The sequence below is a fragment of the Balaenoptera physalus genome (genome assembly GCF_965194825.1).
Source record: "Balaenoptera physalus genome assembly, chromosome: 12".
NCBI lineage: Eukaryota > Metazoa > Chordata > Mammalia > Artiodactyla > Balaenopteridae > Balaenoptera > Balaenoptera physalus.
This window is the reverse complement of record NC_138897.1, coordinates 25,339,839-25,364,687: the sequence shown is the minus strand read 5'-3', so window position 1 is coordinate 25,364,687 and position 24,849 is coordinate 25,339,839. Positions and strand designations below refer to the sequence as shown.

General features: G+C 38.8%; 1 protein-coding gene across 4 annotated transcripts in view; it reads right to left on the bottom strand.

Moving 5' to 3' along the window:
• DYM (dymeclin) overlaps positions 1-24,849 on the bottom strand; it is a 387,454-nt gene that overhangs the window by 57,575 nt on the left and 305,030 nt on the right. For all 4 annotated transcript variants that reach the window (XM_082416571.1, XM_082416573.1, XM_082416574.1 and 1 more), the window contains exons 15-16: positions 19,210-19,392; positions 6,486-6,599 (exon numbers count right to left, since the gene is read on the bottom strand). In XM_082416571.1, the coding sequence (XP_082272697.1) occupies positions 6,486-6,599; positions 19,210-19,392 (297 nt within the window). The remainder of the gene's footprint in view (positions 1-6,485; positions 6,600-19,209; positions 19,393-24,849) is intronic.

Here is a 24,849-nt window from a genome sequence, read left to right as displayed (position 1 = left end):
GCGAGGGCTACTCTTTGTTGCGGTGCACGGGCTTCTCATTGTGGTGGCTTTTCTTCTTGCAGAACACGGGCTCTAGGTGTGCAGGCTTCAGTAGTTGAGGCGTGCGGGCTCAGTAGTTGTGGATCACAGGCTCTAGAGCGCAGGCTCAGTAGTTGTGGCGCACGGGCTTAGCTGCTCTGCGGCATGTGGGATCTTACTGGACCAGGGATCGAACCCATGTCCCCTGCATTGGCAGGTCGATTCTTAACCACTGTGTCACCAGGGAAGTCCTAATTTCATTCTTTTACATGTAGCTGTCCAGTTTTCCCAGCACCACTTATTGAAGAGGCTGTCTTTTCTCCATTGCACATTCTTGCCTACTTTGTCATAAATTAGGTGACCATATGTGCGTGGGTTTATCTCTGGGCTTTCTATCCTGTACCATTGATCTATATTTCTGTTTTTGTGCCAGTACCATACTGTCTTGGTTACTGTAGCTTTGTAGTATAGTTTGAAGTTGGGGAGCCTGATTCCTCCAGTTCTGTTTTTCTTTCTCAAGTTTGCTTTGGCTATTCGAGGTCTTTTGTGTTTCCATACAAATTGTAAAAATTTTTGTTCTAATTCTGTGAAGAATGCCATTGGTAGTTTGATAGGGATTGCATTGAATCTGTAGATTGCTTTGGGTAGTAGAGTCATTTTCACCATATTGATTCTTCCAATCCAAAAACATGGTATATTTCTCCATCTGTTTATGTCACCTTTGATTTCTTTCATCAGTGTTTTATAGTTTTCTGAGTACAAGTCTTGCTTCCTTCGGCTTCAATTTTATTTAGAGGATATACTCTTTTCCAGTTGGAGATTATTCTCACTATAGGAGATAAACTAGCATTTGAAAATGGGAGAATGCTTAAATCAATCAATCATGTAATCTTGTCCACTGTTCCTATGCTGAAGGCCCACAATTTCTTATTTTCTTTGCTTTCTCCTCTCAGAGGATCAAAGGCCCCTTCCAATTCGAGTCTTTGACAATGTTTGTGTAAGTTCATGCCACTCCATTACTTTTGGCCTCTGTACATACCATTCTTTCTATCTTTTGCAGGTATCCTTTAAAAAAAAGCCATGCTCGTCAAGGAACTTCTCATTCTGCTTCTTTAGTTTCTTTTGATCGTATGCCACGTTGTTGGCAACTCAAGCACCTTTCTTCCCCTTTCATGCTGAAAGCCTGGAAACTACATATCCTAGCATCTCTCCAGAAGGGCTTTGGGTTAGACTGTGGCAAGGAGAGGAACTTGTATTTCAGAAGGCAGAAGAGAAACAGAGGCCACTGGTGCTCTGGTAACAGTGGTGGGCAGACTGTGGGCTTCAGCAAACGTTTTGACAGTGGTTTCTAGCAATCTTCCTGCAGACCTCCACATGGATGTCTGCAGGCAGGCCAGACCATCGGTGACGACATTCTTGCCACTTCTGATTTCCTGAAAGCCAGCACTGTTTTTTGCTGAAGTTGGCTTCCTTAGTCCTTTCAATGACTTTCAAATTTCCTATATTAAATTGCTTTCTGTTCGCAATCAGGGGTTTTATTTCTCTGACAGGTTTGGTAGGGAAAACAGAAGGTCCTCTCTATAACTCGAGTATAAAGGATTTTGTAAGGAAAATAGAGGCTTATGCAACTGTTAGAAAGGCAAGATCAGGGAAGCTGCGACAGAAGACTGTCTACAGCACTGGAGTAGGTTCTCAAGAGCTCACTGCAAGCTGCTGCAAACCTCAGTATCTCTGGGGAGACATCGACGACCCTGGCCGCCTACAGCACCAGGCCAGGCAGGAGCTGCCTCTGGAGAATAATGGCTTCTTCTCTTCTGCTTTCCAAATCGCATGCAAGTGGGCCTCTCCTTGGCTGACTGCAATTTGGAACTACACAGACAGGAGGATTCTGGAAAATGTACTCTGGATGCATCTCTGTGATGCAGAGGAGACTGGAGAAGGAGGCGAGTGTGATACAGAGTTGAAAACAGATACTTCAGTACAAACGTAGTTCTCATATTTGTTCACACAGAACAATCAGTGATTGGATAGTTAATATTTTTTATTTTATTTGTTTTCCATCCCACTTGAACTACATTTTTTCTTGTTATGAACCATATACAACTTTTAGCAATTTATGTTCTTTTGGCATACAAACCTGACTATGCCCTCTGCTATTATGAACTGAAAGGTGATCTCTGTCATAAAAAATCCCCAGGTTAATAATATTTCCTTATTGTTTCTTACATCTTCTGAGAGTAAAAACTGTTATCAAAAGTTTATGCAGTTTCCTGCTTTGTGGAGAATGATAATTTTAGTATATACACAGACAAAATTATACTCTTAGGAATGGAAACGTTCTTAAAAGTCACACAGTTGGTTTTCCCCACCAATATTTGAGTCCTTACAATTGGAATGGCAAATAACTGTACATGTGCTCCTGGCTTTCTGCTCCTGTTGCCAATGGCAGGCGTTGTTAATGGATCTCAGCACTTTTCCTGCTGCACCTGAACTCAGCCTTAGAATCCTTCTCCATTTACTGTGCTGGCCAGCTAGTACCAACAAATGAGAGCTTCATGCAAGATGGAACCTATCTGCATCCCTGTCAAGTGGCCATCGTCCTATTACTCTTAACACCTCCAGTGACAGTGAACGCACCACTTCCCAGAAGTTGCCTATTCCATCTCTAAATACAGTTGACCCTTGAACAACAAGGATTTGAACTGCGTGGATCCACTTATGCATAGATTTTTTTCCAACAGTAAATACTACAGTACTACATGATCCATGGTTGGTTGAATCTGTGAGTTCAGAGGAACTGTGGATACAGAGGGCTGATGATAAATTATATCTGGGTTTTCGACTGTGTGGAGGGTCTGCACCCTGAACCCCTACATTGTTCAAGGGTCAACTGTAGTTCCATTTCTTAGAAAGTTCTCCCTTCTATGGGACTGAAATGCAAGTTCCTTCTACCCATTGGTCCTATTCCTGAGACCACACATAATAAGTCCAAATCTGCTTTCGTAAACAATTCTTCCAGTACTTGAAGACAAGTCTCTTCTGCTTGGATCCTGTGAATTCCCCTACTCACTCCCTGTGTTCTTTCACAATTTTGGTGATTCTCTGAAAGTTTTCCAATTGTCTTATGGTGTGTGGCCTCCAAAGTTTGCTCTGAATTGTCTAGTACAGACAGCCTCTAGAAACTAGTAGCAGCTTGACTCACATATACTGTTGAGCCGCACATTTAGCAAAGCAGAGCCAGGCATCTAATGATGAAAGACTCAGCTAGCCAACATCTGAAAGTTGTCCTTGAGACCGCCTAGCCCAAGTCCAAATCCACTTCCATAAACAGTTCTTCCAGTACTTGCAGACCAGTTCTCTAACCAGTCCAACAGAACCTACGTTCAGCCACCATTCCCTGGAGCTCCTGTAATCAATGCAGACTATAGCTATCTCCTAAAAGGCCTAAGTGCACTCCTCTGCCCACCAGACAATTTCTTGGACGAATTCTGTTAGCACTTCCGCCTTTCCACCGTGGTCCAAGTCAAGCAATAGTCTAACTGATCTCTCTGCTTTCATTGTTGCTCTATAGTCTACCCTCAACACATCAGCCAGAGTGGTCCTATTAAAACTGAAACCCCATCGTGTCTCTCCTCTTGCACTGGTTCCCCATGTCACTGCACCTCCCCACCCCCATCATCCTGTTTACCTCCTGTTCCTCTCCCCTTGTTCACACAGCTCTAGCTGCTTTGTTCTTTTCATTATTTCTTCAACATGCTTGGCATCCTCCTGGCTTTGGACCTTTTTAGTAGCTGTTCCTACTGCTTAGGACTCTACTCTGAATAAGCACGCCTAATCCTCTCGCCTCTTTTTTTTTTTTTTTTGCTAAAGGTTTGCCCGGACCATTCTCTGTAAAACTTTCTCCCACCACATCCCCACGGATACTCCCAGACCCCCTCAAGCTGCTCTACCTTTTCTGTATTTTCCAGAGCATTTATCACATCCTAGTGCCCTAGATCACTTTGTTACTTATTATGTTACGCTGATTGTTCATTGTCTGTTCCCTCCTGCTAGACTATGAGCCCTGAAAGGGCAGGGATCTTGGCTCACTATGTGCCCAAGCACTTACAGCAACACTGTCACAGAGCAGATGCTTGAGAAAGACTTGCTCAGTGTTGATGGAACCTTGTGGCAAGCGTAAACCTAATGTCGTATGTCCTCATCACTGGCCATTGCCATCTTCTTTTGTACTTTCGTCCCCATTCCTCTTTGTGCTTTCTCTCCCCCGATCCAGCCTCCTATTACTTCCCTGCCTCCCATACCCTACACTGCCTTTTCAAACCCCAATTTCACGGTTAGGATGTATCCCTACGCTCTCAGTCCCTGCACTGAATCTTCTCTCCTCACCACCTCTTTAACTGAAACTTGGTTCTCCCCTCAGGACTCCCAAACCCCTGGAGCCTTTGGAAGTAAAAGCTGCTTGTTCTTTCACACTCCCCAGCCTTCAGGGTCTGGAGGCGCAGTTGGTGTCTTCTTTGTTTTCACTGTTGTTGCTTGGCTATTATCCTTCTACCCTTAAGTACAAAGCTCTGTTCATATGAGGCTGGTACCAGCTTCTTCTCCTCCTTATAGCTGCCACCTACTGACTCTTAGGCCTCTCTCTCATTTTCTATAGCATCTGGCTCAGTCTTTCTTTCCGCCCATGGCTTATCATCCTGGGTGCCTATGATGCCCATGTGTATGGCCCATCCTTGGCTTCCAATTCATTAACTGGCTCAGTCACACTGACTTTCATTCACATCTGCATCATTTCAGTCCCCCACTCATGGCCGAATCCAGATCGTGTTGTCATGGCGATCTGCTCCTTTTGAACATCTCTGGTCTAAATATACTGCTCTCTAATCACAATTTCCATTTCTTCTACTATGCTGGTTCTTTGATCTCATCAAAATCTCCCTTCCCTTGACTCCTCTGCATTACCCTTTCCTTATGGTTGCTTGATAGTTCCACTTCTTTCTTGACTTAGCTTAAACACCACGATCCACCACTTCCTACTGGTTAACATGGTAGAGTTCAAATAAATTTGAAACAGTGAGAAAAAACCCGAAAGACCTCAGATGTCTTACTTTAGGTAAGAAAGGAAATAATATGAATTCTCTACACTTCAGGAATTGTCAGGAAAAGAGAGTAAAGTCAAAGCTGGAGGGTCTGGTGAACCGTAATCAGGTTTTATGCTCTTGCCACATGGTGGTGCCATTTTAGCTGATAAGCAGAAACCCCTCCTTCGCTCAGCACTGCGTGAACTGCACGGCTGTGTACAGACAGTGGAACTTCTGCGAGTGATTATGACTAATGTGCTGCTGCTTTATAAACTCTGTTATTATAACTGAAAATATTTTCATATCCTACAATGTTCATTAAGCGGCGGTTCTAGTGATAGTGCTGAAAAACAGAGCCCCCCAAACGGTAACTTTGGAACAGAACCTAGTTGTGATAAAACACTATCAAGAAGGCCAAACATTCACTATGACACCCTGTGTGCTGTTCATTTAGGAACGAGCACTCTAAAAAACTGAGAGGCAATGAAGGAAAAAAAATTAAAAGAAGTATTAAGGTAAAAATAGGCGGCAAGGCTGTACATTCACGCATCTTCCCCCAAATATCCCCCTTACATATTTTCCTATGGGAAAATTAGTCTTGAAGTATGAGTTTTACATCATGAGATCACTTCAGGAACATATCTAACACACAAATGTAAATGCCTCCTCAAAATACAGTATTTCCCCTACCTCTTCCATGAAATGATCCTCTTCTATAGCTATTCCCAGGCACACAGTAAATAGCGTGGTGATTATGAGCATGGACTTTGGAGCCAGATGGCCTGGGTATGAATCTCCTAGTTTCCTTATTTTCTAATTATATGGCTTTGGGTTAATTACTTAACCTCTCTGTGCACCAGATTCCTCATCTGAAAATTAGGATGATAACACTACTTACCATCAAAGGGCTGTTGTGAGGATTGATTGGGTTAATATATGTAAGACACTCAGAACCTCCCAAAAGCACTGAGTAAACACTATGTAAATATTAGCTACTGCTGTAGTGATCATCATCGCCATCACCACCACCACCACCTTCCCATCAACCCTTGATGATACTTAACAGGACTGTATTTATTGCACTGGGTTAAAAAAATAAGGTGCTCCTTTATTCATAGTATATATATGAATTACTCATAGTATATACAGTGGTTACTCATAGGATATGCAGTGGTGTGAAGACAGTCCTTTTGCTATTTCTTCTGGAAAACTGTCAGAATCCTTCACCACAGTTCTGTGTGTCAGTATACAGTAGAGTAGGCAGGGCAAGTTTAGAGAGCCTTTTCCAGCGCAAGTGCTGGGTAAGTGGTATGATTCTGAATAGAGCTCACTCAGACACTAATATTTACATCAAGGGATACAACAGTATGTTTCTTCCCCCAGTCTTACCTTCAGCCTGTCCTTGGGCAGTGCGACGATCCCTTGCTTGATGATTTCCAGGACCCTTTCCACTGACAGCTCAGCTCCAGCTTGTAGCAACCTCGAGCTAAAGAAGGTGATCACCTGGAATGTAAAGTGTTATTTTTTTAAACAAGTAGATGTATGAGAGGTATTTTCAGTAGATGCCTTTCTCACATGGTAGTCAAAGGATCATCGTTCCATTTCTTCGAGTGACCTGGCTTTTAATTCACTAGCTCTCCTAAATCAGTCCTCTGTATAAAGGGTTTGATGGCTGAATCAGAGCCAACCCCTGAATATTCAGGGTTGATTATCCATTCTGTGAATTAAGCAGGCTCCTGAATTCTGCACTTTCTTGTGCTGCCTCACCTTGCATTCATATTTCATTTAGAGAGCAGCACCCATCAGAAGGTAGGAAGAGAAAGCTAAAGCTTAATATCTGTTAATATTGAGGCTTAATAGTAGTTGTCCAGAAAAAGTCTTAATAAGAAAGAAATTTGAAGCTAATGGCTAAAATGATGTTTTGGGGATTATTTATCAATTTAATTTATCCACAACACTCTTACCTCTGAGCACCAGGGATAATCAACAGCATGCTGTAATTTTTTTGTTTCATGTCACAGCACAGCCTGAACTATGTAGCAAGGTGCTAACACAGTAACATTTGGAAATAACACTGTCTCTTAACACTTGTCATTAAAAACTAAAAGACTGTCATCATTTTTTAGGAAATCACTTAAAAACCACAATGTTAATAAATCAAGAAGACCGTAAGTCACTTTTTATTCAAGAGACTATACACTACAGACAAGTGTTTATAGTCAGAGATGACTGCAAAAATATAAAAATTTGTTTCTTAAAAAGTTGAGTATTTCCATTTACATGTTTTCTATTTTATAGGTAAATTATTTTAAGTTAACTAAGAGTCATTTCCAAACATTTTTCTAGATTTTCTTTCAGGATTACTCTCCTATATATTAATTGTTCAAATGCACAATAACTTTTCTCCTAACCATTCTAGTGGAAGGTGCATGATATGACATAAATGCCACTGAAATGGATTTATTCTGGAAAGTAGAGACCCAGCTGGAGCCAGAACCCTAACAAGCTTGTGCCTTGCAAGACTGTGGCAATGAGCGAAAACAAAGGCAGCCAATGCCTGGCTATACTGCTGTTGATTCCAAATAAATCATTTCTTTATCTCAGGCAGTTTGCTGGCACCAGCTCCTTTGCAAGTTGCTTATTTTGTCCATGACAGGTTGGTTTTCAACATGTGCCTATGGGTCTTGTTTTTTCCAAGTCAGATTTTAAGCTCTCTGGGATAAAATTTTGTTCACAAGAGTTTAGACACAGCAGGTACTATAACTGATTTTCATAAATTGTAATTAAGTCTCTTTTTATTTATTTATTTATTTTTGGCTGCGTTGGGTCTTCGTTGCCGTGTGCGGGCTTTCTCTAGTTGCGGCAAGCGGGAGCTACTCTTCGTTGTGGTGCACGGGCTTCTCATTGCAGTGGCTTCTCTTGTTGCGGAACACGGGCTCTAGGCACACGGGCTTCAGTAGTTGTGGCACGTGGGCTCAGTAGTTGTGGCTCGCGGGCTCTAGAGCGCAGGCTCAGTAGTTGTGGCGCACAGGCTTAGTTGCTCCGTGGCATGTGGGATCTTCCCGGACCAGGGATCGAACCCGTGTCCCCTGCATTGGCAGGTGGATTCTTAACCACTGCACTACCAGGGAAGTCCCTCTTTTTATTTTTAAATGGACATTTTATATGTGTAAAATAAGTAAATTCCGTGAAAATATTTTTTGAATTTTGGTTGTACCTTAAGTTTTTGTGTTTTACTTAAGACACTAATGATACCCTTGACAACCTATTCAGTGGAAGGAATAATCAGAGAATTTACAAAGGAAATAGATGATACTTTGTGTCTGCCAGAAAGATGCAATGTGTACAGCAACTGCACACATTCAATAAAAGGGAAAAAATTCAATAAAATATTTTTTTAAACAAGTTGCAAATTCAATAAAAGGGAAAAAAAGAGAAAGATGCAATGTAATTGGGGGACAAGACACTGATCAAACGTATAATTAAATGGATTTAAGACATCATGGTAGTGTACACTACAAACTACTCAAAGTCAGAGGCCTAGTTTGGGTCCTGCCTGTGATACTTACTAACCATGTGACTTGTAAGATGCTCAACTTCTTCCAGATGTAGAATTGTGCAGTGGTTTGGAGCGCTTATCAGGTGTCAGATTGCTTGCGTTTAAATCCCAGCTCTCCTTATAAACTTAGGCAAGTTATTTAACATCTCCATGCCTGAGTTTCCTGATCTATAAATGAGGAAAAATAGAATGCCTGCCTCATGGGGTTGTTCTTAGAATTAAGTTAATACTTGCAGAGCACAAAGAATGATGCATGGCACATGGTAAGTGCTCACAAAATGTCAGTAACTATGATTATCATTAGGTGTATCTCAGTATCTTTGTTTATAAAATGAAAAAGTTGCCCCATCTACTGCATAGGAAACAATCATAATACATGTAAAAGTAGTCTGTTAAGGATGAAACCCATGAATGTTAGTATCCCACCAATGTATCCGATCAGTAACATTTCTTTGTAGTTATATGTCTATATTCCTGATTTTATGCCTGATATAGGCAAAAAATTTGTAAGAACTGAGTTTGGTGGCACAGGTCATCTCACCCAAACCAGTCAGGACTAGCAAGTGAAATCTACTGAAAGTAAATTTTAGGAAAGCCTGCAGGTTAAAACCTACATGTGATCACTGTTAGTTTAATACATTACTGAGGGTCAACTAACAACTCTTCTATTTTTACTTGATGAATTTATGTACAACTTTTCCCAAGGAATTTATATTAATTTCATTATTTTCAGAAAAATTAAACTTAGTACCAGATTGAGGAAGTTTTCATAGTTTGCTTAGGTTGCATAGGTTGCTTCTGTATCTTGGCAGTTATAAATAATGCTGCTGTGTACACTGGGGTGCATGTATCTTTTTGAATTAGTGTTTTTGTTTTTTTCAGACATGTACACAGGAGTGGAATTGCTGGGTCATATGGTAGTTCTATTTTCTGTTTTTTGAGGAATCTCCATACTGCAGATATTGAACTATCCTTGAATCCCTGGGATAATCCCACTTGATCATGGTGTATGACCCTTTTAACGTCTTGTTGAATTCAGTTTGCTAATATTTTATTGAGGATTTTTGCATCTATGGTCACCAGTGATATTGACCGTAATTTTCTTTTTTTGTGATGTCTTTGGTTTTGGTATCAGGGTGATGCTGCCTCACAGAATGAGTTCAGAAGTGTTCCTTCTTCTGCAATTTTTGGGAATAGTTTGTGAAAGACAGGTGTTAATTCTTCTCTAAATGTTTGGTAGAATTCACCTGTGAAGCCATCTGGTCCTGGATTTTTGTTTGCTGAGAGCTTTAAAATGACTGATTCAATTTCATTACTTGTAATTGGTCTGTTCATATTTTCTATTTCTTCCCGGTTCAGTTTTGAGACACTGTGCATTTCTAGGAATTTGTCCATTTCTTCTAGGTTGTCCATTTTATTGGCATACAGTTGTTTGTAGTAATCTCTTACGATCCTTTGTATTTTTGTGGTATCAGTTGTAACTTCTCCTTTTTTGTTTCTGATTTTATTGATTTGGGCCCTCTCTCTTTTTTTCTTGGTGAGTCTGGCTAAAGGTTTATCAATTTTGTTTATCTTTTCAATGAATCAACTCTCAGTTTCACTGATCTTTTCTATTTTTTTCAGTCTCTATCTCATTTATTTCTGCTCTGATCTTTATGATTTCTTTCCTTCTACTAACTTTGAGTTTTGTTTGTTCTTCATTCTCTAATTCCTTTAGGTGTAAGGCGAGGTTGTTTGAGATTCTTCTTGTTTTCTGAAGTAGGCTTGTATTGCTATAAACTGCCCTCTTAGAACTGCTTTTGCTGTTCCATAGATTTTGGATCATTGTGTTTCCATTTTCATTTGTCTCCAGGATTAAAAAAAATTTCCTCTTTGATTTCTTCAGTGACCCTTTGGTTGTTCAGTAGCATATTGTTTAGCCTCCACGTGTCTGTGTTTTTTGCATTTTTTTTCTTCTTGTAGTTGATTTCAAGTCTCACAGCATTGTGGTTGGAAAAGATGCTTGATATGGTTTCAATTTTCTTAAATTTACTGACAGTTGTTTTGTGGCCTAGCATGTGGTCTACCCTGGAGAATGTTCAACGTGCACTTGAAAAGAATGTGTATTCTGCTGCTTCTGGATGAAATATTCTATATATATCTATTAAGTTTATTAAGTTTATTTGACACTTAAGGCCAGTGTTTTCTTACTGATTTTCTGTCTGGATGATATGTCCATTGATGTAAGTGGGGCTGCACAAAGTGATCTGAAGATAAACAGATGACCCCTGCAAATGTCGTGGGTTATATTATAGCAACAGAACTCTGAGCTTAGGGAACCCAAATCTCTTATAATGGTCAGTAAGAGTGTCTACCTTTTGCTCCAGAGGGAGACAAAGACATGCTCCCATCTTTACCCCACCTGATCCCAGGTATCTGCACAACTCATTGTCTACCTCCTTCAAGTTGGAGCTCAAATGTACCTTCTCAGAGAGGTCTTCTCTGACTGCAGTCTTTAGATTTGCAATATCCCAACCCTATTTCAAGTAGCACTAACTATTCCTCTTTCTTCTTCTTTTTTGGCATTTTGGCATACGCAACTAGGTAGATATTGATGTCATTTACAGAGCTAAGGAAGACTGCAGTAAAAAAAGCAGATTCATTTTGTGTTTGATTTTTTTTGAAGAAAATAATGAATTCTCATTTAACCTTGTTCAACATTTGTGGGACTGTTGTATAGGCAACTGAATGAGCTAGTTTGGAGCTCAATAAGAACGGTCAGGTCTGGAAATACAGAAAACCAAGTGTAAATTTTACACTGTCAAGAGATAAAAAAATAGTTCTTGCCTTTACTATACCACAAAACTATTGTTGTTCACTGTCTCTGTCCTATACTTATATTCAGCCATGAAATTTCTTTCACGCCCTCTCTTGTTTGGTGTGGTATTTCTATTTTGTCCTGTTGTTTAATTCAGCCAGATCATATCATCTTATGAGTTAGAATGGAGGGTTATGTACAAGTGGCTAACAGTAATTTGGCTACCTGAAAGCACATGTCTAACTCCTTCGGCAGAAGTTAAAAGTACTCCAAGGTTAGTCACTCCTGTCTCAGACATTCAACATTGCTTAATGTCTTAATGAAAAACATCAACTCTCAACTCCCTGTCAGCTAAAAATAACAGTAGATTCATAGTCTCCTCTACCAACACTTTTCAAGGTTAACTCCCTGAAAGAAGAAATAGCAAAGGTTTGCTTAAGCCAAGATTTCAGGAGCATTTAGGGGAGGGAAGGAGAAGGTAAAGTGCTGAAAGAGGCAAAAGTAGAGATGTTATTTATATCTTTCTCATGGTATTCTTTTCAAAATATGTAAAAAAGAGTTTAAAATGATTTTGAATGAATCTCCAGTGTGTCCAACACTATTTTAGATGATAGTATTCAACAAAACGTTGTTGGAAAATCTGCTCATTTGGAATCTTATTTAGGTTTATCCAAGTGAATGTTGAAAATATGGAGTTTATAATGAGAAGATCTGGATTCAAGGCTCAGTGATTTACTAGCTAAGTGACCGTGAGCCAACCATTTCACGTCTGAAGACTTGCTCTGCCTCCTTCACGAGGATAATTTAAGGGTCAAATGACATAGGGCGTATGCAAATAGCCCTCAATGATAAAGCCCTATGCAAACATGTGATCACTATTTAAGAGGATTTTTTTTTTTTCGTATTGCTGCATGGCTTGTGGGATCTTAGTTCCCTGACCAGGGATCAAACCCAGGCCCTGGCAGTGAAAGTGCCAAGTCCTAACCACTGGATGGCCAGGGAATTCCCTAAGAGGAATGATTCTTAGGTGGGGATCTGTGTTAAAATCACCTGGGAAGCCTTCTCTCAGCCTGCTGGTTTCCTTATCTGTAAAGTTGGATAACTATAACTAGTTTACTGGTTTAAGAAGAATAAATCAGTAATATCATGTAAAGGTACTTAGCCTCATTCCCAGCACTTAGTAGGGACTCAAACATGTTTCGGCATATATTTATCTAGTTTTAAGAACTACACAACAGCACACAGTCAAATGTTTACCCAGAGATTGCATTTTTCACGAGTACAGTTGGAGTGTCAGTAAGTGGCCAATTACTGACAAGGACAGGAAAGTGAGCACTGGATGTAAATCCAGTTTAACACCCTGCTTTTATTTCCATGTGGTGATATACTGTGAGAAAAACAAGTGAGGTCCTTTCTATTTCCTCATCTTTACTCTAATTTTCACCTCTTCCAAAGGAGACTAAGTTTCAAATGGATGTAGTTTAAATCCTTTGCATGGTTCGTGTGTGTCCTTTCAAAAAACAATATGGTCCTTCAGGGTTATTTTTAAGGATGTCAACAGCTGGGTTACTAAGAAGAGAACATCACTTTCACCACTGGTGGAGTAAAGACTGATTTGACATTAATAGAAGTGAACTTGAAGGAGAAAGTAAATTTCCGGGTTTGTTTTCAGATGTTTTCAGGCAGTGAATAGGCAAACCAATGAGAAACTGTAGGAACATTTAGTGAATGGGGATAGTAGTCAGGCATGATGACTACAAACAAGGGTTTTATTATCAAACTGCCTCGGTTTGAGTTCTGGCTCTATCACTTTCTGAATATGTGATCACAAGCAAGTTAAATCTTTCTAAGTTGGTTCCTTTAACTGTAATTGAAAATTAAAATGAAATATACTTCCAAGTTTGTTTTTTAATGAAGATTAAGAGAGATCATGCATGTAAATGCTTAGCAAGCATGCAATAAAAGCTAGCAACGCTAATGATGAGATGAATAGAAAAGGAGCAAATGGTTTTTGATGTGGTTTAAACATTTAAAACTAAATAATCCAAACAATGTATTACAACATGATCATTTATCATCTATTACAGTTATGACCACAGGAAAAAAGAAACTTTGGTTAGTCTTTTATCAGAAACAAAAAGAAAAAAATGCACTATTATGAAAAGAGGTATTGGTAATTAAAGAGAAAACATTTCCGATACACTGCAGATATAGATTATCTGACATACATTGTGCACAGTTCAGGTGACTATCCAGAGAAAGAAAGGTAGAATGAGTGAGTGAGAGAGAAGGGGGAGGAGGAGGAATGGAGGGAGGGAGGAAGGAAGGAAGGAAAGGGTAAAAGGAGAAAAAAGACAGGAAGGAATGAAGAAAGAAACTGAAATCAGAGAGGTCCAGAGAAAGGCAAAAGTTATGAGACAAGGGGCAGGGGTTTGCCATAAGGGCAGACTAAAACGATTAGGATGACGCAGGTTAGAAATATGAAAGCTAAAAAAGGATGTATTGGATAGTTCTATAATTCAAAGATCTGGATAAACCTTGGAAAAAACAGGATATCTTCCACCCTGGAATGTGAAAGAGATAAATTTATAAGTATTATAAGAAGATATTATTTTAGCACTTCAGTGCTTTTTCCTGGGTGGTATGCTTAGACCCAATTAGACATCGAGAGGCTCAAGAACATAATAGCGGTTTCTGTTTACCTTGTATACACTTGAAATTTTTCATAATAAAAAGTTTTAAATATTAAAAAAAAAAAAGAGTGTAATAGGCCACACTGGGCATAAGATTAACTTAAAAGGACAGAAGGCCAGGAAAAAGAACATGCCAACAGCACAGCCCCAGGCTTTGGTTTTCCCTGGGAATACTCACAGTAGTCTCAGGGCTGGTCTTTGGACCCTCAAATGATAGCGCCAATGTGAGAGACTGAGACTACCATGGGCAGATCCAATAGCCACCCTAGCTGAGAAGCCATGTCCCAAACAGAAACCAATACCCCTTGTGATAGTCTCAGCTTCTAGGTCCCTGAAAAGGACATGCCTGGCTATGAATTTTTTCACTCAGGGAAGCCCAAAGCTATAGTCCTTTCAGTCCAGACTGAACTTACCATTCAAATGTCATTCTATCATATTCTCGTTTTATTACAGCAGTGTTACCTAGTAACATGGCTGACATTCCACCTTCATCAGATTTCCAAGGAACAGAGCTAAAAGCAGCTTAACCCAAGGCCAATTTTCCATGTAAAAGAGAAAAGGGTTTTGTTGAACCTTTCCTCACATGCACAGTGAATCTTAATCTCAGTATTCTACTCCCCAAAATGGTACAAGCAAGAAACTAGAAATGAATTTGGACAAATTCGTGAACAGGCTGGCTAGAAATGGCTTTTTATTTTATTTTTTATTTTTTAATTTTTTTGGGCCGCACTGCACGGCTTGCAGGATCTTAGTTGACTACCTCGTTGTCAAAAAGCATCTAGCCAACAGAAAAAGGTAGAAATAAGCTCTGATGGATGTCCCTTGGGCAATCATTTGTTTCATAATCTTGTTACCACTACTTATCAATTTTAAAAGGAGGCGCTTTTCCCATTAAACAAGAAGGACATGGGGCCAGAGAAGAAATATTTGGGAAGCAGCTTGGGGATGCTCTCACACATCCTAAATATCAACACATCTACATGGGAGTACTGGTTCATAATGGTGAGAATTTAAAGAATATAAATGTCAAGTCTAACTCTAAGATATAAACATGCTCATTTGAAATGATGTTTCTGCTTTATCCTAACTGCAAAGATGACAATAGTACCCAGCTGCCCCAGTTCTGTTAACGAAATCTAAATAATACTGATAATAGTTTAGGAAAATGACAAGAGTGTGTGTGGCAAAATAATTTGCTATAGCTGCAACCATTAGGTATATAGTTGAGGTGACTTAAGGAAAGCTCATGAAAACGCTAATTAAACTGACAGCAAAGAGGTTTTTGTTTTGTTTTGTTTTGTTTTTAACATCTTTATTGGAGTATAATGGCTTTACATGGTTGTGTTAGTTTCTGCTATATAACAAAGTGAATCAGCTATATGTATACATATATCCCCATAGCCCATATATCCCCATAGCCCCTCTCTCTTTCGTCTCCCTCCCACCCTCCTTATCCCACCCCTCTAGGTGGTCACAAAGCACCTAGCTGATCTCCCTGTGCCATGTGGCTGCTTCCCACTAGCTATCTGTTTTACATTTGGTAGTGTATACATGTCCATGCCACTCTCTCTCTCACTTCGTCCCAGTTTATCCTTCCCCCTCCAATGTCCTCAACTCCATTCTCTACAACTGCGTCTTTATTCCTGTCCTGCCCCTAGGTTCTTCAGAACCGTTTTTTTTTTTCTTTTTAGATTCCATATGTATGTGTTAGCATACGGTAGTTTTTCTCTTTCTGACTTACTTCACTCTGTATGACAGACTCTAGGTCCATCCACCTCACTACAAATAACTCAATTTTGTTTCTTTTTATGGCTGAGTAATATTCCATTATATATATGTGCCACATCTTCTTTATTCATTCATCTGTCGATGGACACTTAGGTTGCTTCCATGACCTTGCTACTGTAAATAGAGCTGCAATGAACATTGTGGTACACGACTGTTTTGGAATTATGGTTTTCTCTGGGTATATGCCCAGTAGTGGGATTGCTGGGTCATATGGTAGTTCTATTTTTAGTTTCTTAAGGAACCTCCATGCTGTTCTCCATAGTGGCTGTATCAATTTACATTCCCACCAACAGTGCAGGAGGGTTCCCTTTTCTCCACACCCTCTCCAGCATTTACTGTTTGTAGATTTTTTGATGATGGCCATTCTGACTGGTGTGAGGTGATACCTCACTGTAGTTTTGATTTGCATTTCTCTAATGATTAGTGATGTTGAGCATCCTTTCATGCTGACAGCAAAGAGTTTTAATTTTTATTGCTGTTTACCTGCCATCATTACACAGCAGTGATATGGAGCAAATCAATGAACAGATCTGCAACAGTATACATAGTTGTAGTTAAACTCATGTAATTGTGTGGATTCCAGAGTATTCAGCAGTTTACAGAACTATGTGTTAAGAGTCTGGAATGGGGAGCCTGGTTATAGTTCAAAGCTGATTTCAATTAAGTACCGAACAAGTACACAGGACTCTACTGGGATGAGCAAAAATTAACCTACTTGGGTAAACTGGCTTAATGAGAACGGATAGAGATGCTCTTAAGTATCTTAAATGTGATCAGAGTCCATGCCTCCATTTATGCATTGCTGTTATCCTGAAAGAAGACGGGGAGTTTTCACTTTAGAGGCCACTCTCACCCTCTCTTCCCCACCCCCAATTTTACCCAGCCTCTCTCTACCTCAGCTTTTAAAACCCTCACAGGTGGGCTTACAGACCCCAGGCAGGAGCCTGGAGGACTCTTAACATGAGGACACTGATCAGTCCAAGAAATAAGACTTAGTGATATTGACAGGAGGGGCTCAAAAGGAAATGGCCATCTAATAGGAGTTTCATAGAGAGGAAAGAGCAGGACACAGAGGGAGAGAGACAACCGGGAAGAAATAATTAAAATGAGTATTTGAACGTTCTGAGCATGAGCCTCTAGACTCAAAGGACCCTCCAAGCGCCAAGTGCAATTGACCAAGGCGCAGCAAACCCCCATGAAATTTCAGGACACAATAATAGAGAGATCCCAAAAGCTTCCCAAGACAACAGGTCATATGTAAAAAGAGAAGAAAAACATTTTCAGACATGAGAAACTAAAAAATAAAAAACCTACCTCACATACACCCTTTCCCTAGAAAGCTACTGTAGTATATGCTCCACCAACATGAAGCAGTAAACCAAGAAAGAAGAATTCACAGGAGCCAAGATCAACCAAAGGAAACAGGTGAAGGAAATTCCCAGGAAGATGCTGCAGCTCGGCAGGATAACCAGCGTACAACCTGGCTGGAGCTGGAAGCAGCGCTCCAAGAAAAGAATGGAACTGAGAATTTGATGTTTGACTATTTTGAGAGGAGTTTTAGAGTTACATCAGAAAGTCTGTACTTGTGTTAGTGACTGGATATTTGCAAAACATAACCAAGAAACGCCTAGAATCCAGAACATACAAAGAATCTACACAAAGATAAATAACTCAGTAGAAAAAACTGGCAAAAGACTTGAATTAGCTTCAGAAAAGAGGAAATCCAAATTAAAACTATAATGAGATGCTATTACAAAACTGACCAAACTAAGTGTTCATGAGGATGTGAAGCAACAGGAATCTTATACACCACCAGCTGAAGAGTAAAATGGCAGCACTCCAAGGGAAACGGTTTGGTACGATACATGTTATGCAGCGAATCCACTATGAGGTGTATACCCTGGAGGAAGGCGTGTACATGTGCTTACTTATGATGGAAATTATATATTCATACTTGTGCAATAATTTAATTATTAAAAATCTTCCTATGGGCTTCCCTGGTGGCGCAGTGGTTGAGAATCTGCCTGTTAATGCAGGGGACACGGGTCTGAGCCCTGGTCTGGGAAGATCCCACATGCCGCGGAGCAATTAGGCCCGTGAGCCACAATTACTGAGCCTGCGCATCTGGATCCTGTGCTCCGCAACAAGAGAGGCCGCGATAGTGAGAGGCCTGCGCACCGCGATGAAGAGTGGCCCCCCACTTGCCGCAACTAGAGAAAGCCCTCGCACAGAAACGAAGACCCAACACAGCCAAAAATAAATAAATAAATAAATAAAGGAGGCGACTGTTGTAATGACTTAAAATTCTTAAAAAAAAAAAAAAAAAAAAAAAAAAATCTTCCTAAATGTAAGTAACACAAGGACAGGGATGGTGCCTCTTCTGTTTCCTCTTGTGCATTATGAATCTGATTAGCTATGCAAGAAATTTTTGTGGAATCAAACTGAACTGGGAAACACTAATACAACAATAGAAAGTTTAGCAGAAAAACCTTTTTAAAAAGGACAGGAGGTGAAAGTTCATAGACCTGTGAAAAATGTTCAATCACACTAATAATGAAAGAAATAAAAATTAAAAACAATAATGAAATACCATTTTTGATATAAAAGGACAAATATTAAAATAATTATAATAAAGCTGTAAAAGTATAGTGAGATAGATCCTCTCATACATCACTTGTAGAAGTTATAAGATGATACACAGATGCATTAATTGTACAATATTTCTGGAAAGCAATTTGACATGGGTTGAGTCTTGAAAACACTGATCTCTCTGACAGCAAAAACTAGTACAATTCCAGTTTTAAGACTACTTCAAAAAGAGAACTAAAAAAGGTGAGATACGATGTATTTACAAACTGATAATTATAAATTAATACAAAATATGAGAAACAACCAAATGAGCAATAATGGGATAAGGGTTAATATATTTTAGGACCTCCATAATACAGGTTATACAAATACTAAAATGTGAGATTTTCAAAGAATTGATGATATCACAGAAAAATGTTAATAATGTTAAGTAAAAATGGCAGAATACAGAACTATATAAAGTATGATCTCAATTCTACTAAATATATATGTGTGCGTGTATATATATGTCTGTATATAATACATACACAAACATACGGAAGGTGACAATTGTTATAGCAGAATAGACAGCAAATAGAGTTAACGTTCAAGAGACTAATTATTGCAGTTTTTTATCAAGGTTTGTTAAACTTTCTCTACTTTAAAATTTTAAAAAGAATCATAATAAATATCTCCATTTACACTTACCAGATCAATATTTTGCATGATATCCTGAAATGAAGGATGCGTTCGAAATTGTTCAAAGAGATCTCGTTTGTAAAGAAGTGCATACACCAAGTTTGGATTGTGATGAAGAGAATTTGTCAGGCAGGAGTTGATGATCTCTAACATCATTCGAATCACTTCTTCGATGACATTTAGGTCTTGTGCCTGATAAAGAAAGAAAATCCCCATATAGAGTCTGTGTTTTTCTCCTTGACACAGAATTAATTAGAATGAGGGCAACTGCTTTGCAATTCAAACAGCATTGGAAAGATCATGCAAAAGAACTCTTCAAGATTACTTCTGTCAAGAATTTTTAGAATTAAGTTTACCAGTTACTAAAGGATTTAAAATCTTTTGAATTTAGTATGGTGATAATTATAAATTTCACATAATAAATTATAGACTTGCCAATCTAGAAGGAAATTTGGAGCTTATTCAGTCCTTTGATTAATAGATCCTAATTTGTACTCTTATCACTGTATCACCCTAAATCATTAGACTTGCACAGTACAAAGTGGTGGTAGGGTCTTACCAATTCCAAGAAAAGTGTCTAATTCAGAATACGACCTCATTTTTCTGCACTGTCATTTCAACGTCCATAGTTACAGATAAAGAGCCTATTGTTTTGTTTCTGCTTCCTCAGAGTCAATAGTCTTTGGGAATCTGAATGTGAAATAGTTATAAGAGCAAAACTCAAAGTAAGCAATCAATATCTCTCTTGAAAGAAAGAACAATGGAAAGCAAAAACACAGGTGAATACAACACTTTCCTTCTCCTCTTGAGTTTTCTAAATTATGTTTGACAGCTGAAGCAGAAATTATAACACTGTCTGATGTGGTTCTCAATGGATGTAAAGGAACACCTAAGACAATTACATTATAAACCAGAGAGAGCAAAGGGATTTAAAGAGGGGAAGGTTTCTACATCTCACTTGAATTGGTAATATGTCAACACGACTAGACTGTGGTAAGTTATGTATGTAAATGCCTAGAGTGAATTTATACAAGGAGATAGTATACACAAAAATACTACTGATATATCAGAATGGAATTCTAAAAAAATGTTCAAGTATCCACAGGAAGGCAGTCAAATAAAACAGATGAGAAACAAGGAAAAAACAGAAAGCAGAAAGTAAAATGGCAGACTTAAGCTCTAACATATCAATTATTACATTAATTGTATACAGTATAAATACAATCATTAAAACCCAAAGAATGGCAGAGTGGATAAAAAACACATGACCCAACTATATGCAATCTATAAGAAACTTCAAATATAAAACTCACTTTAAATAAAGTTAGATAGAAAGTAAAAGAATGGAAAAAGATATAACATGCAAATATTAATCTAAAGAAAGTAGGGATGGCTATATTAATATCTGATAAAGTACACTTCACTTCAAAGACTGTATGGCCTACAAAATAAAAAATACTAACTGGTGCCTTACAGAAAAGTTTACCACCCCTGGTCTAGCAGACAAAAAGGTATACTTATTTCCATACAATTTACCTCCACCTGTATTGTTTTAACCATAATGTCCAGCATTCAATCAAAATTTATGAGATAAACAAAAAGCAAGTAAAAACAATCCATGTCCAAGAGACAAAGTAATCAGCAGACTCAGAGATACACAGATATTGAAAATATCAAATAGGGAATTTAAAAGAATTATGATATACAAAATCTACTATGAGTCTATAATATGCTTACATTGATGGGGAATTTTAGCAGAGTTGAAAACTATAAGAGGGAAGTTCCCTGGTGGTGCAGTGGTTAAGAATCAGCCTGCCAATGCAGGGCACACGGGTTCGAGCCCTGGTCTGGGAAGACCCCACATGCCACAGAGCAACTAAGCTTCTGTGCCACAACTACTGAAGCCTGTGTGCTCTAGGGCTTACGTGCTGCAACTACTGAGCGCACTTGCTGCAACTACTGAAGCGCATGCACCTAGAGCCCATACTCCACAACAAGAGAAGCCACTACAATGAGAAGCCCACGCACTGCAATGAAGAGTAGCTCCCACTCGCGACAACTAGAGAAAGCTTGCACGCAGCAACGAAGACCCCATGTGGCCAAAAATAAAATTAAAAAATTACAAAAAAAAAACAACTATAAGAAAGTAACACGTGGAAATGTTAGAATTAAAAAAAAAATGGTAATAGCAGTAAAGAATATCTAGATAAGTTCAACAGTAGACTTGAAAGAATCTTTTAGAGATAATGGCTGAGCATTTTTTTAAAATAACAAAAGAATCAAACAACAGATCCAAGAAGCTCAGAATAACTCCAAAGTATTCCCTAAACAACCCCCCCCCAACCCATACAACACAAAACCACACAACTAGATGCATCATATTCAAACTACTGAAGACCAAAGAGAAAGAGAAAATCTTGAAGGCAGCCCAAGGAAAAAACAGATTAAATACAGAGGCACAAAGCTAAGAATTACAGTAGACTCCTCATGAGGAATTATGCAAGCCAATCTAAATGCAGCAGCATCACTAGAGTGTTGAAATAAGAGTCAAGCAAGAATTCTATCACTAGCAAAAATATCTTTCAAATAAGAAGGTAAGATAAATACTTTCTCAGACTAAAAAAAGTTGAGATAATGTATTACTTGCACACCCACACTATAAGAAATGTTAAAGGAATTTCTTCAGAGAGGAGGAATATGAAACTAGACAGAACTGTAGATCTACGCAAGGAAATAAAGACATTTTTATTTTAAATCATTCTAAAAGAAAACTGATTTCAGAAACGAAACAGTAACAATGCATTACAGGTTTATAGTACATGTTAAATATGTAAAATTTATCAAAAAGTCCTTCTACTAATGGGCATCCAATTTATTTTGTTTCCTTGTTTCCATAAACAAGGCTGCAATAAGCATCCTGGTAGATCTGTTCTTATATATGGGCACTTTTGTTTCTCTGGGAGAGGTTCCAGGAGAGGGATGGCTGCAAAGGTTGTGTTTTGTAATGTTAATAGATGTTGCCAGACATTGCTTAAGGAGCTATAACAACCTATTTACAATGACAATGTAGGAAAGCTCCTGCTCTCATTTTCTCACCAACAAGTGTAATTGTTCTTTTTAATATTCACTGCCTGAAAGAGTCATCAGTTTTTAATAACGTTATGTCAAAATTTCCCACAGTGATTAAGTATTTATCAATTCCTCTGAGTGATTCATGTATTCAAAGTGACTGTAGGTTCATGATTGGCCTCTTTTTAAAAACGTTATCATTATGTATTGCTTCTCTTTATTCGTAAGTGTATGTTTTACTGATACTAATATTGCTGGGACTTCTCTGGTGGCGCAGTGGTTTAGAATCCGCCTGCCAATGCAGGGGACACGGGTTCGATCCCTGGTCCGGGAAGATCCCACATGCCACAGACCTACTAAGCCTGTGCACCACAACTACTGAGTCTGCGCTCTAGAGCCCTTGAGCCACAACTACTGAAGCCTGTGGGTCCTAGAGCCCATGAGCTGCAACTACTGAGCTCAAGCGCCACAACTACTGAAGCCCGTGTGCTCTAGGGCCCACGTGTCACAACTACTGAGCCCGCGTGCTGCAACTACTGAAGCCCGTGTTCTGCAACGAGAGAAGCCACCGCAACGAGAAGCCCGCGCACTGCAACAAAGAGTAGCTCCTGCTTGCTGCAACTAGAGAAAGCCTGTGTGCAGCAATGAAGACCCAATGCAGCCCAAATATATATATATAGCTATACCATCTTTATTTTGTTTAGCATTTGCCAGGTATATCTTTAATTTTCAAACTTTCTGTGTTACTGAAAACAAATATGGTTAAAAGCAACTATGCTGCTAGGCTTTATAATTTTTAAATCTAATCTAATAGTCTGACTTTTGAGTTTAATTCACTTACATTGTTATTATTGATATCTTTGGAATTTATTCCTACCATCTTGTTTTGTGACTTTATATCAGTTATCTATTGCTGTATAACTAACTACAGGCATACCTCTTTTTACTGCACTTCACAGATATGTGTTTTTTTACAAATTGAAGGTCTGTGGCAACCCTTCATTGTCAGATGATGGTTAGCAGTTTTTAGCAATAAAGTAATTTTTAATTAAGATATGCTCATTTTTTTTTAGACAGTATGTTATTGCATACCTAATAGACTTAGTGTAAACATAATTTTTATATGCACTGGGAAACCAAAAAATTCGTGACACACTGTATTGTGATATTCGCTTTATGCAGTGGTTTAGAACCGAACCTGAAATTATCTCTGAGGTATGCCTGCTCTTCGAAGCTTAGCAGCTTAGAATAGCAATAATCATTTGTTTTGCTAACAATTTGGGCTGGCCTTGGTGGGAACAGTTTGTCTCTGCTCCATACGGCTTCACATGGGGCTGCCTGAGTGGCGGTTGGAGAATCTACTTTTATGACAGCTCTCTATCATAATATGGCTGGCAAGTTGGTGCTGGCTGTGAGCTGGGGGCACAGCTGTGGGTGGGGACCAGAGCCTTTGATTCTTCTTTGCATGGTCTCTTCTGGGCTGCATGAGTTTCCTCACAGGTTGAAGGTTCCAGGAGAGTCAATGTTGGAAATCACTTACTGTCACTGCCATTTAGTGTTACTACCAAATGGTGCCACACACTATTTATTGAGGAGTGGCAAAGTTCTAGAAGAGCACGTGAAGCAGAAGATGTTGTGGCCGTCATCTCTGGAATGTATAACCTGCCATATTTGTTTGCCATCCTTTATAAGTTTACCTCTTCCAAACCTGTCTTCCCTTTCCAGCTTCTGTTGAATTAATAAAGCTTTTTGTTATCCTGGCCACTCCTTTTCCCTCTCTGCTGGTTTACAGGCTAAATATAGCATTTCTATTCTTACAGGGGTAGCCCTTAAAATTTTAACATACACATCCAACTTTAAAAATACTGCTGTCTACCTCCTGAACAAGATCTAAGGAGGTTAACATACTTTCACTTCTCCTTGAACAGCAAGCCCCTGACCCCATTCTTCCTTGTTTTGTTACAGTAGCTTAGGTTTTTAATTTCATCTTTTAAAAAACCCCATAAATTGGTTTTTAAAAAGTCAATGGTTAACTAAATTTACAGATGAATTTCAGTGTATACCACTCTTTCTCGCATTCCACTTCTTTACAGATCTATTCTTCTTCTATTTGAAGTACATCCTTTAGTAGTGCTTTCAGTGAAGTCTATGGCTAATAAACTCTTTTAGTCCTTGTATGGTTGAAATATGTCTTGATTTTGCATTCACTCTTACATTACATTTTAACTATATATAAATAAGAATTATAGTTAGAATTACAGTTACTTTCTTCTGCACTTTAAAGATACTGGTTCACTTTACTCTGGCATCTATTTTTGTCATGGAGAAGGTTATTGCAAACCTAACTATTGTTCCCCTGTAGAAAATCTTTTTGATAGCTTTTAAGATTTACTTCTCATCCTTTAACACTCTTGAGTTTCACAACCATGTGTTTAGGTGTTGATTTATCTTTACGTATCCTGCTCAGTATTCAGAGCATACTTTTCATCTGACAACCTAGTCTCTTCCATAAAGATAATTTGGATAATTTTTTCTCGTTACCTTCCAATTTACTAACCCTTTTTGATAGTACCCAGTTTA